The sequence below is a fragment of the Anolis sagrei genome, chromosome 8, assembly GCF_037176765.1.
Source record: "Anolis sagrei isolate rAnoSag1 chromosome 8, rAnoSag1.mat, whole genome shotgun sequence".
NCBI lineage: Eukaryota > Metazoa > Chordata > Lepidosauria > Squamata > Dactyloidae > Anolis > Anolis sagrei.
Window position 1 is genome coordinate 23,344,988 of NC_090028.1, and position 21,139 is coordinate 23,366,126.

General features: G+C 43.7%; 1 protein-coding gene across 1 annotated transcript in view; it reads left to right on the forward strand.

The window, feature by feature from the left end:
- Positions 1-21,139, forward strand: part of CRISPLD2 (cysteine rich secretory protein LCCL domain containing 2) — a 54,646-nt gene that overhangs the window by 4,268 nt on the left and 29,239 nt on the right. Inside the window, exons 2-6 of the mRNA XM_067471169.1 lie at positions 6,767-7,091; positions 14,615-14,733; positions 18,846-18,978; positions 19,339-19,454; positions 20,328-20,335. Of these exons, the coding sequence (XP_067327270.1) occupies positions 6,837-7,091; positions 14,615-14,733; positions 18,846-18,978; positions 19,339-19,454; positions 20,328-20,335 (631 nt within the window). The 5' untranslated portion in view covers positions 6,767-6,836. The remainder of the gene's footprint in view (positions 1-6,766; positions 7,092-14,614; positions 14,734-18,845; positions 18,979-19,338; positions 19,455-20,327; positions 20,336-21,139) is intronic.

Consider the following 21,139-nt stretch of genomic DNA (forward strand, 5'->3'; position numbering starts at 1 on the left):
ATACATCTGGCAAAGCCCTATTGATCTAATCAGGACTTACGTATGGATTCCATACATCTACCAATGTCCTATTGATCTAGTCAGGAGAAATATTTTCAGATTGTCAAGGATGCATTGGTATGAGATCAATGATTCTTAGGAAGGTTGAGGTCTAGGGATGCAAACGGGACACTTTCCCAATGCATAAAGGCATCGTTCTGGTGCCCCAGGCTTCTTATGAAGGCCCGGCTGCTAAAGAAAAGGCCGCAGACTCGGCATGTACGCATGAGTGAGCATGTATCTGTGTCACGGCATTGTGTTACACCCTTAAGAGAGGAGGAGGCGGTGCACAGATGCGCCTCAATGGGCTCCCTCATGGGCTGTTACCATTGCCTTGAGATGCCTCTGCTCCTTTTATCATAAGACAAGGGAGATGGGGCCAAATTCCCAGCTGGAAGCAGAGACCAGACAGCCCTTGTTAGCCTAAGCGGCGGAAAGAGCAGACAGTTCCTGATGCGCCAGCGATGGGGAGAAGGAGACAGAGATTTCGCCATAGAGAAGTCAAACCAATGTCTTGATTTCACTCTTAGGAGGAGGAAAAGAAGAAGGATGCACTATAGACATCGGAAGGTATCCATACTATGGAAGGAAGGCCTAGACCAGGCATGGGCCAACTTCGGCCCTCCAGGTGTTTTGGACTTCAACTCCCACAATTCCTAACAGCCGGTAGGCTGTTAGGAATTGTGGGAGTTGAAGTCCAAAACACCTGGAGGGCCGAAGTTGGCCCATGCCTGGCCTAGAATGAAACCCTTCTCTAAGGCGTCTTTCACACAGCTGTATCCAATCCACATTCAACTGGATTCTGTGGCAGTGTGGACTCTAATAACCCAGTTGATACCAGATATTATGGATTGTTTGCCTTGATATTCTGGGTTATATGGCTGTTATTTGAAGGGTGAGTGGGATTGGGGGTGGCGGCGGGGGGTATGAGTTTTAAAAGGCCATTTTAATGTATTTCTGTATTTTAATTCTGCTTTTTATCACCCTGTTATTATTTGATTATTTGTAAGTGCTCTTTTTAACCTGTTTAGTGTGGGTAAATGTTGGCCACATTGAGTCCCCGGATGGGGAGAAAGGAGAGATATAAATCATAGAATCATAGAATCAAAGAGTTGGAAGAGACCTCATGGGCCATCCAGTCCAACCCCCTGCCAAGAAGCAGAAATATTGCATTCAAAGCACCCCTGACAGATGGCCATCCAGCCTCGGTTGTAAACCTTCCAAAGAAGGAGCCTCCACCACACTCCGGGGCAGAGAGTTCCACTGCTGAATGGCTCTCACAGTCAGGAAGTTCTTCCACATGTTCAGATGGAATCTCCTTTCTTGTAGTTTGAAGTCATTGTTCCGCTTCCTAGTCTCCAGGGCAGCAGAAAACAAGCTTGTTCCCTCCTCCCTGTGGCTTCCACTCACATATTTATACATGGCTATCATATCTCCTCTCAGCCTTCTCTTCTTCAAGCTAAACATGCCCAGCTCTTTAAGCCACTCCTCATAGGGCTTGTTCTCCAGACCCTTGATTATTTTAGTCGCCCTCCTCTGGACACTTTCCAGCTTGTCAATATCTCTCTTGAATTGTGGTGGCCAGAATTGGACTCAGTATTCAAGATGTGGTCTAACCAAGGCAGAATAGAGGGGTAGCATTACTTTCCTGGATCTAGACACTATATTCCTATAGATGCAGGCCAAAATCCCATTGGCTTTTTTTGCCGCCGTATCACATTGTTGGCTTATGTTTAACTTGTTGTCCATGAGGACCCCAAGATCTTTTTCACACATACTGCTCTCGAGCCACACGTTCCCCGTTCTGTATCTTTGCATTTCATTAGTACTAAAAGAGTTTCGAATCGGTTTTTGTTCATCTTTAGATTCGGTTTTGGGTGCTGATTCTGTTTCCAATTGCATTGGATAGACCACATCAGCTCTAGTTTCTGATACGGAACATATGCCATGGTCAGTGACATGGAAGGATTGGCGGGCAGCGTAAAAAGAGAGGAAATAAAATAAAATAAATAAAGAGGAAGGAGGCTCATGGATCAGATTTACATCCTTGCGGCCCACAGGTTGAGAACCACTGGTGCAGATGCAAGCCATAGTCCCGAACTTACATATCCCTGGAATGGAGATGGATAGGGTTGTATAGGTCATAAATCATCACTTTGAATTGGAGACGCTGGAGATGAACAGGCACAAACTTTATGGGACTCTGCCTCATAAGGGCCAGGAACGAGGTCGCAGCCTTAGTTTGATCCCCTGATCCTGTGGATTTTGAAGCATCCTGCCAAGGAATGTGCGCAGTCTGCCCTTGCCTTGGCCTGTCATTGCATTCGTTCCTTTTAAATCATGCCGAGGCCCAAACATCTGGCTTTGGCCACATCCAGCAACAGGAAGCTGGATATTAAGCATGTCTGTATGTGTGTGCTGGGATAGACAGTTTGGGCCAAGCCTGGTGTTTACATCTCCTCTTCCACTGATTTGTATCAAAGTCCTTGTTGGGAAATAGCTGCTTCACACATCTTGGCAACGGCTGCTTGGGGAAACTTCCAAGTCAATGAAGGCTCCAAATCACAGTTTGGCCAGGACAGTCTAGTCCTCTGCTGTCCCACTTTTTCAGCTGCATCAAAATGTCCCAGTTTCCCCATCCCTCTTCCCGCTTTCCCCCTTTGTCCTTGGCTTAATTCACTTGCTGCAAACAGAGTTCAAAATGCAAAATGTTAACTTAACTTCCTTCTTTTGCAATATGGAATTTTGCATCTGGTTATTATTTTTCTTTGGCATTCATCCATTGAACTTGGAAATCAAAACAATGGCATTAAGCTTGGTGAAGTTTGGTTGACAATGACACGTACAAAGAAGAGAGCTATCTTATCTATCTATCATCTATCTATCTATCTATCATCTATCTATCTATCTATCTATCTATCTATCTATCTATCTATCTATCTATCTATATGTGTCTATCAGGTCTGTCTGATCTCTCTCTCTCTTGTATCTACTCTATCTGATTCATCATCTCTTTCTCCTATCCATCCATCCATCCATCCATCTATCCATCTATCATCTCTTTGTGTCATCTATCTTATTATCTGTCATATCATCCATCCATCTGTCAGTCTGTATGTCTGCAATTCATCTTCTATGTATCATCTATCTATATATCATTTGTCTGATCTCTCTCTCATCTATCTATTTATTATCTAGCTATCTATCATTTGTTGATCTCTCTCTCTCTCTGTCTATCTGGTCTGTCTGATCTATCATCTCTCTTGTATCTATCAATTGATTGATTGATTGATTGTTTGATCGATTGATCTATCCATCCATCTATCATCTCTCTGTATTAACTATCATGTTATCTATCATATCCATCCATCTGTCTGTTGGTCTGTCATTCATCTTCCATGTATCATCTCTATCTATCTATCTATCTATCTATCTATCTATCTATCTGGTCTGTCTGATCTATCATCTCTCTCTCGTATCCATCCATCCATCCATCTGTCTGTCTTTCTGTCCATCCATCCATCTACCATCTCTTTATGTTATCTATCATGTTATCTATCATATCATCCATCCATCTGTCTTTCGGTCTGTCTGTCATTCATCTTCCATGTATCATCTCTATCTATCTATCTATCTATCTATCTATCTATCTATCTATCTCGTCTGCCTGATCTATCATCTTTCTCCTATCTATCTATCTATCTATCTATCTATCTATCTATTCACCCATCTATCATCTTTCTGTGTTATCTATCATATTATCTATCATATCATCCATCCATCTGTCTGTTGGTCTGTCTGTCATTCATCTTCTATGTATAATCTCTATCTACTATCTATATCTATCTATCATCTATCTACTTTCGTACTACTTTGATTGCAAGTTTTGTCTCTCTTCTGTCCCTGTTACTGAATAAATGAGATGCAAACTAAGTTGGAAGCAAGCTGAGGAGAAAGGGAGAAGGCGAAAGAACTTGGAGCATTTTAAAAGCAGGTTAATTTATTTGTCGTGTCAGGGCAACTAGTCAATTATATTACATTTCTAACAGAACAAAGCAAACAAACAGACAAAACACAAAATTTGTGAGTTTGGTGGTTGATTAAATGTCCTTTGACCAGTATCTGGCCACTTGGAGTGCTTCTGGTGTTGCTGCAAGAAGGTCCTCCATCGTGCATGGGGCAGGGCTCAGGTTGCATTGCAGCAGTTGGTAAGTGGTTTGCTCCTCTCCACACTTGCATGTCATGGATTCCACTTTGTAGCCCCATTTCTTGAGGTTGGCTCTGCATCTTGCGGTGCCAAAGTGCAGTCTGTTCAGTGCCTTCCAAGTTGCCCAGTCTTCTGTGTGCCCAGGGGGGAGTCTCTCATTTGGTATCAGCCATTGGTTGAGGTTCTGGGTTTGAGCCTGCCACTTTTGGACTCTCGCTTGCTGAGGTGTTCCAGCGAGTGTCTCTGTAGATCTTAGAAAACTATTTCTAGATTTAAGTCGTTGACGTGCTGGCTGATACAAAAACAGGGGATGAGCTGGAGATGTCTCTGCCTTGGTCCTTTCACTATTGGCTGCTACTTCCCGGCGGATGTCAGGTGGTGCAATACCAGCTAAGCAGTGTAATTTCTCCAGTGGTGTAGGTGAAGAAGTGGCTAAGCAGTGTAATTTCTCCAGTGGTATAGGTGAAGAAGTGGTGTAGGTGAAGAAGCAGGTGAAGAAATTGGAGGACAGAGGGTTAATTGGGAAAGCCCTTTCCAAATGGGGACGATTGAGTAGAGATGCAGTCTCTTCTGGCTAGCATGAAGCCATACATTTTGTGCCAACACAGAGGCTATCAGAATAGCACAGGCATGGGCAAACTTGGGCCCTCCCTCCAGCCTCAGGCCCCTTCCTTTCCCCCCTCAGCCGCTTAAGCTTAAGGAAGGGGCCTGAGGCTGTTAGGAATGGTAAGAGTTGAACTCCAAAACACCTGGGGAAGGGTGCAAGTTTGGAATAGTACATGGGTTTCTGTATAACTGTACTGTTTCCAAAGAGGGTGGGCAGCAGCCTCACGGACTGGAGGCTGTACAGGCAAAGTACCGGTTTCCATGCGCAGCATCCCTCCAAAGCAGTCAAAGGCGGCATTGTGGAGGCCGGACAGCAGCGCATCTATTTATAGGCCCCTTCAGAGGAGCCTCTGAAAGTCGGGATTGTTCCCCCTCAAGTGGGTCAGACAGTCTACAAAAGTAGCAGCTTGAGGTTAGCCACGCCAAGGCAGGGAGAGAGATGCCACCAGGCCGAGAAAGAAAGGCTGAAGTCAGCGAAGGGGCGCATGGCTTGGACACCGAAGGAAGGAGAAAGGATGCCGCATCTGTCCCAATTTGATTCATCTTTGGATATGGAGAGGATGCATGGATGAGATGCTCTCTCTTAGCTCACAGCACTCAGGAAGAAAGGGAACCTCCCCTTGGAAGGGGCTGCCTTTCAAATCATCATCATAATCACAATCATCGTCATCATCATCGATTTCCCCATCTCCAAAAGCAGTCTCTCTGCTGGAATCTGTTAGTGTGCAATTGTGAAGATGTAACTTAGCTGTGTCATTGTTCGATGTTTTTGGTGCTGTCTTTATTATTATTCTGATGTGGATGCTGAGCATGTTTTCGGATTTGGGTGGTTTCGGTTAGTGCATTGTTTCTCAACTTTCCGAACGCCGTGACCCCTGAATACAGTTCCTCATGTTGTGGTAACCCCCAACCGTAACATTATTTCCGTTGCTACTTTATAACTGTAATTTTGCTAAAAGTCCCATAACAGGTTTCCCTTAGGACAGGGTTTCTCAACCTTCCTAATTCCGCGACCCTTTAATACAGTTCCTCATGTTATGGTGACCCCCCAACCATAAAATTATTTTCGTTGCTACTTCAAAACTGTCATTTTGCTCCTGTTATGAACTGTAATGTAAATATCTGATATACATGATGTATTTTCATTTACTGGACCACATTTGGCACAAATACCCAATACGCCCAAGTTTGAATACTGGTGGGGTTGGGGTGGGGATTGATGTTGTCATTTGGGAGTTGTAGTTGCTGGGATTTATAGTTCCCCTACCATCAAAGAGCATTCTGAACCCCACCAAGGATGGAATTGAACCAAACCTGGTACACAGAACTCCCATGACCAACAGAAAATACTGGAAGGGTTTGGTGGGCATTGATCTTGAGTTTTGGAGTTGTAGTTCACCTACATCCAGAGAGCACTGTGGACTCAAACAATGATGGATCTGGACCAAACTTGGAACAAATACTCAATATACTCAATATACCCAAATGTGAACACTGCGTGGAGTTTGGGGAAAATAGACCTTGACATTTGGGAGTTGTAGTTACTGGGATTTATAGTTCACCTACAATCAAAGAGCATTCTGAACCCCACCAACAATAAAATTGGGTCAAACTGCCCACACAAAACCCCCATGACCAACAGAAAATACTGTGTTTTCTGATGGACTTTGGCAACCCCCCTGACACCTCCTCATGACCCCTGCAGGGGTCCCAACCCCCAGGTTGAGAAACACTGCCTTAGGATATACATGAATCAGAATGGACTTGAAGGCACCCTGCAACAACACTTTTCACAATCACATAAGCTGCAGCTATTACAAATAACTTTCCAAACTCCGCTTTAGATACTACCGGGCTTAAATACCCTGGATCCAAACTAACCAACTTATCCTTTGTTTTATATCTATGCTCTAGATCCAAAGAACTGCCAAGAAGAAGGCTTTTCAGAAGGAGTGTTGCCTGCTGTCTGATTTCTCTGGAGCACATGATGTCCAGAAATCCCTCTCCAGCGTGGACAGTTATGCTCTTCTTTGGGCTCCTGTTTGTTGCCCACGGGGCCCAAGCCTTCTTCTTGCCCAACGCCACCCACTTGGAAAGCCTCCTCAGCAAATACCGGGAGGAGCAGCCCCACCTGAGGAGCAGGAGGGCCATTTCCCCCTCGGACAAAGATGAGATCCTGGCCCTCCATAACAAGCTGCGAGGCCAGGCCTACCCGTCGGCATCCAACATGGAGTACATGGTGAGTTCGAAAGACTGAAGGAAGTTTGGCTCAAGGGTTGACCCACTTGGGGTGTCCTCTAGGCATTTCTCCCCAGACATGGACCTCCTTCTTTGCACTGTAACCCATTCCAGGTCAAATTCCAGTGGCTTTCCAGATGTGGTTCCTTGCAATAAATTTGCCTCACGTTGCAAAGCTTCTTGAGTCATGTCCGCTGGAAAGGAACTTTTAGTAGGTCAGGTCAACCCGGGGCTACTTTTGCATAATTGTACTATTTACGGGATTTAAAAAATCCATCTTATTCCTGGGATTCTCCCTCCTCCTCTAGAAGGGAGAGTAGAGCTATGCAAATAAGGAGGTGGGGCTATGCAAATAAAGAGGCAGGGCTTTATTAGCTTCTGAATTTTTCTGCAGAATGAATGAAGCTTGACACCACTTGAATTGCAATGGCCCGATCCTGGGAATTGTAGTTTTGAAAGGTCTTTCGCCAATACCAATAGTACTGGTTCTTCACCAAACTACACATCCCAGTATCCTATAGTATTGAATTGTGGCAGTTGAATTGTTGTCAAACTGCATTAACTGTATAGTGTAGATGCATCTCTAGTTTGCTATCAGGCAGCCTGAGGGAAATAAATGTCATGCAAAATGCATCACTAGAGACGGAAGTACCAAGGTGGGGCTGCCTTTGAAAACGGCCTGGAAATTTCAGTTGGTTCAACGGGTGGCGGCCAGGCTGTTAACTGGGAGAGGTCAACCCTCCTGTTTAAGGAGCTCCATTGGCTGCCATTCATCTTCCGGGCCCAATTCAAGGTGCAGGTGCTCACCTACAAAGCCCTAAACGGTTTGGGACCCATCTACCTGCATGACCGCATTTCTGTATACGAACCCACACGATCTCTTCGTTCATCTGGAGAGGCCCTGCTCACGATCCCACCTGCATCGCAAGCGCGATTGGTGGAGATGAGGGACAGGGCCTTTTCGGTGGTGGCCCCACGACTCTGGAACTCCCTCCCCAAGGACATTAGGCATGCCCCAACGCTGGCAGTCTTTAGAAGGAGCATGAAGACTTAGATGTTCCAGTGTGCCTTCCCAGAATAAGGACTCCCAAGCAATATGTCCCAAATGCACTTTACGAGAGATTTAGTACTGTCTGCACGCCCACCTATCTTTAAAATATCCAACTTATTTCCCTGGACATGCCTAGCATTTTAAAATTTTAATTCTTACATTTGGCCCTGCCACCAGTTTTTAATTGCGTCGTGTCATTATCGTATTGTTTTGCTTTGTTATGAGTTATTTATTGTTGTATTGTTGTTGTTATGTTTTATGATGTATTTGGGCTCGGCCTCTTGTAAGCCGCACCGAGTCCTGCGGGAGATCCTAGCAGGGTATAAATAAAGGATTATTATTATTATTATTATTATTAGGTGGCCTGAAAGGGGCTACATGTACACATCCAAAGTACTATATAATTTACGTCCTCTACGTCCCACCTCGGAATTTGAGATCATCTGGGGAGGCCCTGCTCTCGACCCCACCGCTATCACAAGTGAGGTTGGTGGGGACGAGGAGCAGGGCCTTCTCAGTGGTGGCCCCTCACCTGTGGAACTCACTCCCGGGGTAAATTAGGGCATCAACATCCCTCCTCTCATTCAGGAGGAAGGTAAAGACGTGGTTGTGGCACCAGGCCTTTGGGCAATCTGACAACTAGATATGAACAACCAGATGGATAGGACTGAAAGGACTGACAATTGTGGAATTGGAATTTGAACTATGAGATTGTGTAACGCTGACCGTCAATGAGGAGAAATGGTTTGTATTGGTTTTATTGCTTTTATTGGTTTTATGGTTGTTTTTGCCTTACAATAATTATTGTTTCTGTTAACTGATGTTATTGCTAGAATTGCTGTTTTCTGTTAACTGATGTTATTTGTCTTATTGCTGTTATGTGATGCGGGCATCGGATTGCTTTTGTAAGCCGCCCTGAGTCCCCTCCGGGGTGAGAAGGGCGGGGTAGAAGCAACCGAAATAAATAAATAAATAAATAAATAAATAAATAATTTATTATTTACAGTATTTATATTCCGACCTTCTCACCCCACAGGAGACTCAGGGCGGATTACAATGCACATATGCACGGCAAATATTCAATGCCAATTAGACATACAACATATATAGACAGACACAGAGCTTAACATTGCAGCTTTCCCAGCTTCATGAGGGTATGCTCGGTTCCAACCACAGGGGGCGCTGCCACTTCACCGTCCACTTGTGATGGAGTACTTCCTCATTCTTCTACATGCTGCTGAAAAGTTTTTTTTATGGTGTTGTAAATTAGTTAAATTAGCCTCTCCGCATAAAGTGGTACCTAAATTTCCTACTTAACAGATGCAACTGTCTTTCAGGCTTCATAGGTCAATAGCAACCTGGACTATTAATGGTCTGGAGCTTACTCTGACTTGGGCTGGCTTTGAACCTTGGAAAGATGATACCCTTGGGACAAGAATCCCCACCATCCCTGTGATGCCTGGTGGGTTCTGGGAAGTGTGGTTCACAAAAGTCCTGCAATGATTCCCTTTGGAAGAGTGAGCTGGCAATCATACCGTTCACTGTGATTCATGCTTTCCCATTGAGAAACACAAGCCGGGGAAAATATGCGATGCAATGGATGGTTTTTCCACATACTGGAGGCGAGGGAGGGAGAAGGGCAGTCAGGATTCTTACTTTCTTTGGCGCAAGACGGGTCAAAGATGCTTCTTGCTTCTGCACATTCCCGGTCCTTTGCTATCTGTCATCCTGACTGTGTCAACAAGGACGGATCAGTCCTTTCTGAGAAGTTCGCCTTTGCTGTCCCTATGCCTTTTCTGTCTTTTTAAAGGCCTTCACACAATTACGGGGAAATCCCACGGCTTTTCCTGGAAGTGCTGTTGACTTAAAGCCAGCTTTCTGCAGACCAATAAATATGAATGAAGGGTCATTGAATGTGAAGCCTCATGCCTGGGAAGAGCAACCATAAAGATATGGTGGCAATGGTTTTCTTGCATGAATGAGGGGCATCTCCACTGTAGAATGAATGCACTTTGGCCTCACTTGAACTGCCACGGCTCAATGCTATGGAATCATCAGAACTGTAATTTTGCAAGACCTGTATTGTCGAAGGCTTTCATGGCCGGAATCACTGGGTTGTTGTAGGTTTTTCAGACTTTATGGCCATGTTCTAGAACAGGGGTCCTCAAACTAAGGCCCGGGGGCTGGATACGGCCCTCCAAGGTCATTTACCCAGCCCTCGCTCAGGATCAAGCTAAGTCTGTAACGACTTGAAAGCACACAACAACAACAACAACAACAACAACACTATCCCATCATCCAAAAGCAGGCCAACACTGCCCTTTGAAATACTAATAAGTTTATATTTGTTTAAATTGTTCTTCATTTTAATTATTGTATTGTTTTAAAGTGTTTTTTGCACTACAAATAAGATATGTGCAGCGTGCATAAGAATTCATCCATTTTTTTCCAAATTATAATTTGGCCCTCTAGCAGTTTGAGGAACTGTGACCTGGCCCTCTGTGTCAAGACCCAGAAGCCTAAAGAACACCAAACACAATATAAAAAGTCCAAACAAAGGTTTATTAAACACAAAAAAAGGCTTAGAGACACTTAATTCAGTGCCTCTAGCACAAACAAAGAGTCTATAGCAGCCACTAAGCAAAAAACCCAATTTAAATATAATCTGGATTATACCAGAGTATAATCTGGGATAACAAAAAGATACAGCAATCCACTTGAAATTCAAAAGGTCCAAAAAACACAAGAAAACAAGGTGGGAGCACTCAAAATCAGAGTCCAAAAGCAGTCCGAAGTCCAGGCACGTCCAAAATGAGATGAAGCAGTCCAAGAAGCGTAGTCGTTGTCAAAACACAGTCCGGAGTCAAAAGGAAGAGTTGAAGTCAGCACTTATGGAGTATCAGCCAGAAGTCACGGAAACACGGAGATCTGTAGTCCAAGGACCCAAGCTTGAGATTAATGGCAGTAACAAAGATTCACAGCCAGAAAGACACTTTGCCTTCTGCAAAGACCCATGGAAGCCAAACCAACTTAACTCCTCATCAGAGGATGAACTTCTCCCCACCCTTTCATCATCACTTTCAGATGTCCCATTTCCTGCAGCTGAGCACTGCCTTCCATCTCTCCACCTTAGCCAGCGTCTGTCAAGACTTAGGTCCTCCCAAGTGTTCCCAGATTGCCACTCTTCTGCAAATCTCTCAAAGTCATCACTGGAAGTAGGCTGAGTACAGATGTCCCTAATTTCCTGTACACGGGTCCAGTCTAAATCATCCTCCTCCTCAATGTCCCATCACTCCTCTCCTTTCAAATCCCATAAAATCTTCATCTTCTGTTGGAGCACTAAGTATATCACGGATACGCTTCCTTTGGATCTCCTCATCAGATTCTTGTTCATGAGTAGCCCACTTAACTCCCCTGCTTTCCTCTCCTTCCCCCATTTCAGTCTGAGAAACCCTCGAAGGATTCGGAATCAGTTGGAGCCATGAATATGTCTCTAATCCGCTTTCGCTGCTGCTCCTCCTCCAACACCTGCGCAGCCCTCTTCTCCCTTCTACCGGTAGTAGTAACGTTACTATCACTCTTTAAAAAGTTTGAGGACCCCTGTTCTAGAAGATGGCCATACTTCTAGAAGATGGCCATACAGTCCAAAAAACCTACAACAACCCTTTGCAAGGCCGTTTGCCGCTTCTGTCAAAGCAAATTGGGGTTTCTAAGTGATTGCAGGTTGCCAATCACAAGGCCGAGTGAAGAACCTGGGTGTATTTTCCTTGGCCGTTGCTGCCTTTGCCATATGATTCCCTTGGCCACGGTCTATTTACTCATCCAGCGTGGCTACTGCCTCATGTTTGGCTTTGCTCAGCGTGTGTTTTCCTTTTCTCCACCGCCTTCTTTTCTCAAAGAGCCTCACAGACCTCGCGCCCAGTGGCTCTCCTGGGAATGGCTCATAACCTGCCTTTCATCAAGTCATATTTACCTAATAGGGCTTGGAAATTGCAGCGTACATCAATGGCACTCTGAAAAGTCCTTTGTGTTTTTGTCCTGGTGTAATGCAGAGAGAATTTGGGGTGCCTTTTGTATATATCAGAGGCTGCTCCGGACAGAAGATTTGCAAAACTTTCTCCCCCTTTTCTGCTAGAACCTGGCGAAAGTTTTCAAACTGGTGCCAGTGCTAATTGGAAACAAGTCGGGAGAGTGTAGTCTTCTTGGCCGGGTTTTTGCGCTTTCCTTCTCGCTCCATGCAATGATTTGGGTACACAGAGATGTGCCCACCCAAGCACCCGCGGACTCAGATGACCCAAGTTCCAGGACAGGTTGCCAGCAAGGAGGTGGAAAAGGAGGATCACTCGTACAATCCCCAACACTGGCTTGGTTTAAAGCTTTAGTTCCCAAAAATTGGACTTCATCTCCCAAAAGAATGGGTTAAAATTACAGGCAGTCCCCAAGTTACAAACATCCAACTTATAAACAACTCCTCATTATGAATGGAGATGAGACAACAGGAAGTGAGAGAAATCTACTCCTTGGAAGGGAAATTCACTGCTGGAAGAGTTATTGCCATGGGAAAAGTTATTGCCAATGTCCTCCACCAAAACCATTCTGCCCTCCACCCAAGTGAAGCCTTTCATAGTGGGAGTTGTAGTTCACAGCCAGAGAGCACACTCTACCCCACCGATGATGCATCTAGAGTAAACTTGCCCAACATAACAAATTTTAAGTACTGATGGAGTTTTCCTGGGTTAACCTGGCATGATGTGAGTTGTAGTTTACCCACAACATTATGCATTTTGTACAATTTAAAAATTGACTTTTTTAATATACTCTCCCCCGGCCTATTCAACTTGTATGCAACACACATCAGGCATCAGGGGCTTAAGGAATCCAATAGGGCTGGGCGGTTTCGTTCGTTAATTTCGTAATTCGTTATTAATTCGTATTTAAATTAGCTTACGATCCGATATTGAGCCATGCAGGAATAGTGTGAGGAGTAAATTAGATTCGAAACAATTTTTTCAATTTATTTCGTTATTGTTTCGTTATTATTTCAAAATTATTTCGTAATTTTTTCGTAATTATTTTGTAATTATTTTCACATGTCTGGTGCAAGTTTTATAGTTGTTGTTTGTTTTATCACACCAACAGTCAACAACAGAGGGAGAGGGAAGCTTCAGAAGTTCCCCCTGTCCCATTTGGAGGTTTTTTTTAGCATATTGCTCAATCGCGTCCGCCATTAACGAATCAATTCGAAATTAACGAAATTTCGTAAATAACGAAATTTTGAAATCTCAAAATTTCGGAAGTATTTAGAATTTGGAAACGCTAGTGCCCCCTGGAAATGAATCGAGTTTAGAAACAAATTTTTCCGTGGTTACCCAGCCCTAGAATCCAAGGCTGGAGTTAAAATGTTTGGAAGAAACATGTACAACCTGAGATATGCAGATAATCCCACCTGGATGGCTGAAAGCGAGGAGGAGCTGAGGAGCTTTCTAACCAAGGGGAAAGAAGAAAGGGCAAAAGCTGGGTTGCAGTCAGACATCAAAAAACCAAGATGATGGCAACCACACTGATGGATAACTGGCAAATAGAGGGAGAAAACTTGGGGGCAGAAACAGACTTTGTATTTCTAAGTGCAAAGACTGAAGCCAGGACATCAGAAGGCATTTCCTTCTTGGGAGGAGAGCAATGACCAATCCTGTAGAGACCTCACACTGGCAACAAAGATCTGCATAGGTAAAGCAATGGTATTCCACATAGTAACCTATGGATGCGAGTGCTGGGCCATAAGGAAGGCTGAGCGAAGGAAGATAAGATGCTTTTGAACTGTGGTGCTGGAGGAAAATGCTGAGAGTGCCTTGGTCCACAAGAAGATCCAACCAGTCCATTCTCCAGGAAAGAAAGCCCGGCTGTTCACTGGAGGGAAGGATATTAGAGGCAAAGGTGGAACATTTTGGCCACATAATGAGAAGTCAGGAGATCTTGGAGAAGATAAAGATGCTGGGGAAAATGGAAGGGAAAAGGAAGCTTCTTGGCAGGGGGTTGGACTGGATGGCCCATGAGGTCTCTTCCAACTCTTTGATTCTATGATTCTATGATTCTAAGAGGGGCCAACCAAGGGCAAGATGTATCCTTGAAAGGACTGACTTGATCTTGAAGGAGATGGGGGTGACCACGGCCAACAGGGAGCTCTGGCCTAGGATGGTTCAGGAGGGCACAAAGAAGAGTTGGAAATGACTGAACAAATAAACAACAACAACAACAACAACCCTTTCCTCGTTCCATAGTATATTCAGGAAAGTATCCCTTGGGGAAACTGGGGTCAAACACTACATCTTCTACCTTTAAAATCATGTTTACTTTGTGCACTATTTTCTATTTGTCAAGCTGGTTTTATTGTACTCTGCTCTGAGAACTCTGGATAGAGTTTGACTACCAATGGATCGATAATGTAGTAATGCTTTTTCTTTCCTTCTGTGCAGATCTGGGATGATGAGCTTGAGAGGTCGGCTGAGTCCTGGGCGCATCAATGCATTTGGGATCATGGACCTCAAAGTCTCCTGCCATCCATCGGTCAAAATCTGGGGGTTCACTGGGGCAGGTAAGAGCCTTTCATGGAATGGGAGCTCTCTTTCCAAAGCATTTGTCAATCAGGTTTTTCCAGGCACATATCTGATCAAAAACGATGCTGGGAAAGATAACCTATGTATATTACATCTCCCAGAATCCTCCCAGCAGCCTGATTGGTGTTCTCTGTGACTGAGAGATCTGAGATGCCATAACTGTGTTCTCTGTGTTATTGTTTATATGTAAGTTATATTAATTGTACTGTTTTATTTGCTTGCTGTTTTGTTTTACTGATGTGTTGTTGGGCTTGGCCTCATGTAAGCCGCCCCCGAGTCCCCTTGGGGAGATGGTAGCGGGGTAGAAATAAATAAGTAAATAAATAAATAAAGTGGTGCCAAACTGCATTCATTCTACAATGTAGATTGATTACGGCAACGCGCTCTACGTGGGGTTGCCCTTGAAGACTGCCCGGAAGCTTCAGATGGTCCAGCACTCGGCAGCCAGGTTGCTAACAGGAGCGGCACTCAGGGAGCGTACCACTCCTCTGTTGAGCCAGCTCCACTGGCTGCCAATCTGCTACCGGGCACAATTCAAGGTGCTGGCTTTAGCCTATAAAGCCCTAAACGGTTCTGGCCCCACTTACCTCTCCGAACGCATCTCCACCTATGAACCGACTAGAACATTAAGATCGTCTGGGGAGGCCCTGCTCTCGGTCCCGCCTGCGTCACAGGCGCGCTTGGCGGGGACGAGAGACAGGGCCTTCTCAGTGGCGGCCCCTCGGCTATGGAATGCCTTACCGGTAGACATCAGACAGGCACCATCATTGCTGGCGTTTCGGAGAAAGGTCAAGACCTGGCTTTACGAACAAGCGTTTGGTTAAACAGTGCAATCGAACACAGGAAGACGGTAAATGGAACATAGGAATGGCACAAGGATTATGAGACCGGATCTGATTTCACTGAGGCGCTATGTTTGTTTTATGTTGTTTGTTAATTGTTGTGGATTGATGTGTTGATCCTGTTGTTACATTTGTTGTGTTTTTCATTGCACTGACATTGTTGTGATAATTTGTACCATGTAAACCGCATTGAATCGCCTGTTTGGGCTGAAAACTGCGATATAGAAATAAAGCAAATAAATAAATAAATAAATAAATAGAATGAATGGTATTTTGAATGCAATTGAAAAAGTGAGATGACACAGAATTATCGTATTGACTCAAGTCTAATGTGCCATTGAATCTAATGCGCACCTCAATTTTCAAACCCTGAAACTCTAAAAAGTATTTACCATATATGCAAATCTAATGCATCCTAATTTTGGGAAGGTAAATTGGTCCAAAAGGGGAGCATTGGAATTGGGTAAATATGGTAATTGGGACCATCCCTGGCAAATCAGGAGAGGAGGAAGTAATAATAATAATAATCTCCTGATTTGCCAGGGAAACTACATTTCACAGGGTTCCATCCCACTGAACCATGGCAGTTCAGGTGGTGTCAAGCTGCATAGCTGCATTGAGATGCACTTATAGGCAAAAGCAAACTGCTGCAGTCTTTCCTAGTTTGCCTCTAATTTCTCCCGAGTCCTTTTCGCCCTGTGGTTACTTGGTTTTGACTTCTGAAATGTCAGAGGGCAGGAATCTCAGTAACAAGCTGCATGCGGCACGGTGTTGGAAAATCCATATTTGGCGACGGAACACGATGTCTGCATTACGAGGGCTGCTTAATCCTCCCCATACATCTTGCTGTCTTTCTCTGGAAGTGCTGGGTGTCCAAGTTCCTCCAAGACTTTGGATGGGGAGTATTTTTGCATAATCCTAAGGAAAGGCTCCTTCCAAACTCTGTGGCCAATGTTAAGAAGCAGTGCTTGTTTACCCAGCTGTGTGTTTTTGCCAGCCCTCAATGACAAGAACTGGCTGCTGATGAACCTTAATGGGAGTCTCGGACGGGTTCCCATCCCTTTCCCAATGCACGATTTATGCCTCTGACTTCACAAAGCTCCAAAGCGTTGTTGTTGCTTTTGCTTTTGCACCTGCAAATTTCCTCCCTGGCCAAAAATAAATAAACCCAAGCCCAGCTGAGTTTCAGAAACATGCAATGAGTTCAGGTTGCACAAGTAACACAACAATCCCCAATTATTAGTTGGGTTTGCAGAGACATTATTTCCGAAAATGTATCTCTTCTGATTTCTCTATTCCAAATATTCTCCTTTTCATTATTAATGACCTACGTACAAAACACATCTAAGCAATGAAACCACATAGTGATGCAGTCATCCTTTCTGCTAAGTATCACTTATCCAAAATGCTTGGGCCTAGAAGGATTCCATTATTTGGATTTGTTATTATTGATATTTTACATGTACTTAACATCACAGCGCACATGCACATTAGGTCCAAACATCCAGGATTCGTCTCTGAATATCAGGCTCTTCTCAAGGGCCTAGGGTATTACTATTATTATGATTATTACCACTGTTGTTACCATTGCCATTATCATTATTATGGAATACTTGCATATACATAGCGAAATTACTTGGCGGTGGGACCGAAGTCTAAACATGAAAGTCATTGATATGCTGTATGTGATGACTACGACCACGATGATGATTATTATCATCATGGAATACTTGTATATATAATGACATAGCCGAGCCCCCGGTGGGTTAAAGCCCTGTGTCGGCAGGACTGAAGACCGACAAGTCGCAGGTTCGAATCCGGGGAGAGGCGAATGAGCTCCCTCTATCAGCTCCAGCTCCTCATACGGGGACATGAGAAAAGCCTCCCACAAGGATGATAAAAACATCAAATCATCCGGGCGTCCCCTGGGCAACGTCCTTGCAGACGGCCAATTCTCTCACACCAGAAGCGACTTGCAGTTTCTCAGGTCGCTCCTGACATGACTAAAAAAAATAAAAATGAAATAGCTTGGACATGAAAGAAAAGTCTAAACATGAAAGTCCTTGATATGCCAGATGATGATGATGATGATTGGATTGTTGTGAGTTTTCTAGGCGGTATGACCATGTTCCAGATCCATTATCTCCTGAACATGACCAGACAGGCTGGAAAGCTCACAGCAACCCAATGATTCTGGCTATGAAATCCTTTGACAACACATTGTTATTGTTTCTTTGTTGTTGTTATTATTATTATGGAATACTTGCATATTGATAGTGAAATAGCTTGGAGATGGGATCCAAGTCTAAACATGAAAGTCATTGATATGCTGTATAGGATGATGATGATGATGATTATTATTATTATTATTATTAAGGTTGTTATTATTTTGGAATACTTGTACTGTATATACATAATGAAATAGCTTGGAGGTGGAACTCAAGTCTAAACATGAAAGTCCTTGATATGCCAGATGATGATGATGATGATGATGATGATGATGATGATTAGATTGTTGTGAGTTTTCTGGGCTGTATGACCATGTTCCAGATCCATTATCTCCTGAACATGATCAGACAGGCTGGAAAACTCACAGCAACCCAATGATTCTGGCTATGAAAGCCTTTGACAACACATTGTTATTGTTTCTTTGCTGTTGTTGTTATTATTATTATTATTATTATTATTATTATTATTATTATTATTATTATGGAATGCTTGCATATTCATAGTGAAATAGCTTGGAGGTGGGATCCAAGTCTAAACATGAAAGTCATTGATATGCTGTATAGGATTATTATTATTATTATTATTATTATTATTATTTTGGAATATTGTATTGTATATACATAATGAAATAGCTTGGAGGTGGAACTCATGTCTAAATATAAAAGTCATTGATATGTCTTCCTCCTCCTCCTCCCCCTCCTTGGGTTACTGTGAGTTTTCCAGGCTGTATGACCATGTTCCAGAAGCATTCTCTCCTGAACATGGACATACAGCCCAGAAAACTCACAGAAACCCAGTGATTCAACAACACATCACCATCATCATTATTTTGGAATACTTGTACATACATAGTAAAATAACTTGGAGGTGGGATCCAAGTCTACCCATAGATGTCATTGATATGCCTTATAAGCTAAATGTAATTTAGGCTAAAGGTAATTTTATCACAACGCTGTATGATAGCAATGCTTTCTGTTTAACCAGCAAAGTATCCCAATACATGTGTCTATTTTTCTTAGGTTCCGTCCTCCATCTTTCCATGTCCAATCTTGGTATGATGAAGTGAAAGACTATACATATCCATACCCTCATGAGTGCAACCCTTGGTGTCCAGAAAGGTGCACAGGACCCATGTGCACACATTATACACAGGTAAGGAAGGCCACAAGTCTGCAGAGTTTGGACTTGACCTTATGAAATCCCTCCGTACAGTCAGCTATGTACAGAAATACAGTAGTTGCAAGAAAACATCCCGAATGGGGGAAGCCTATTTATCTTGGGTCTAGGCAATCGGAAGGCTCTCTTCTCCCATATAAGCCTAACCAGGCATTCAGCTTCACAAGGGAAATTCCTTTTCTGTTCTACCACCAAATTTGATGGAGATGCTTTTTGGTGGCTGCAGAATTTTCATCTGAGGAAGGTTAGCCTGGTTTTCTGCTGCTGAAGGCAAAAGTGATTTTCTTTGGTTGAATTTGGAGCATTTTACTTCTAATTCCTTGTCCCCTTCTCCAGATAGTCTGGGCCACAACAAATAAGGTGGGCTGTGCTGTTCATGTCTGCCCAAGGATGGATGTTTGGGGCCAGCTTTGGGAAAATGCTGTTTATCTCGTCTGCAACTATTCTCCAAAGTAAGTATATGGTGGTGGGGGGGGGGGGGGATAGGTGCATGATTTATAGATTTCTCTTTCCTCTATCATGCCCTTGCTAAATACAATGCACACTGAACTGATTGTCTCAGGGCAAGCTATAAAAATCAACCCAAACAGAAGTCACCAGAGTTTTACTGCACAGGGTTGTTGTAGGTTTTTTCGGGCTGTATGGCCATGGTCTAGAGGCATTCTCTTCTGACGTTTCGCTTGCATCTATGGCAAGCATTTTCAGAGGTACCTCTGAGAATGCTTGCCCTAGATGCAGGCAAAACGTCAGGAGAGAATGCCTCTAGAACATGGCCATACAGCCCGAAAAAACCTACAACAACCCAGTGATTCCGGCCATGAAACCTTCGACAATACATTTTACTGCACAGCCGGACTGTTTTAAGAAAACACTTTGGTGTTACATCCAAAACTCACAGCGAAGGCTTTAATCTTGACATGTTGCTTATGTACAGCTATATAAACACACAAGGATCTCCTGATCTTCAATTGGTACATAAAGAAATATACTCATGACAGGTATCAGCAACAGATGTACAGCAAGAAGTGAGAATCATGGGAAGAGAGAGCGGACTTGCTTGCTGCTTGCTTTTATACCCATTGCTTCTCATCATCAAAAATGGACAAAAGGAAATCATAGAATCATGGATTCTATTCTCATCATACTTGTCACATAGTCATGACTCAGCTTCTTTAGCCTGTCCCTCAAGTTACACATCACCACCTACTTAATCCTTCAGTGGATGTGTGACCACATGTCCATTAGAACTGTATTTTTCAACCAGTAGTGCGCAATGGAGTTACAAACAATGCATTTCTATCAATAGTGCATTATCTTCCTAACAGGATACCAGGCAAAGAAGATGTTATTGGTCAATCTTTCTGTCTTAGTCATTATTAGTCAAAGCAAGTTTTGTACTAATGGTGGATTTTGTCTAAAGCAAGAGGTGTGCAGAAAGCACATCATCCATATGGTTTCTATATGGTTGCCCATTTTGTTGTTGCGTTTCTTTACACAATTTCTATGGTGAGCCTACCAAACAGTCTTCTTTTCAAGATTTGTTCAGAGGAGGTTTGCCTTCCTTTGAGTCTGAGAAAATGTAATCATCCACTGGGTTTCAATGCCCAAAGGAGGATTCAGACCAGTCTCCAGCATCACAGTCCAACATCCAAGCCACGATTCCGAGCTGGCTCTCCAATTTCTTGCCCATTATAGAACCATAGAATCATAGAATCATAGAGTTGGACAGTCCAACCCCCTGCCAAGAAGCAGGAAAATCGCATTCAAAGCACCCCTGCCAGATGGCCATCTAGCCTCTGTTTAAAAGCCTACCTTGGAGACCTTTCAGAGTGCCTCTCAGTTCTAGTTACTAGAACTGAGTGGAGCCCTCAGTGGCACAGGTTTAAACCCCTGTGCTGGCAGGACTGAAGACTGACAGGTTACAGGTTCAAATCCAGGGAGAGGCGGATGAGCTCCCTCTATCAGCTCCAGCTCCTCATGCGGGGACATCAGAGAAGCCTCCCAAGGATGATAAAAACATCAAATCATCCGGGCGTCCCCTGGGCAACATCCTTGCAGACGGCCAATTCTCTCACACCAGAAGCGACTTGCAGTTTCTCAAGTCGATCCTGACATGACAAAAAAAAAAACCCTAAAA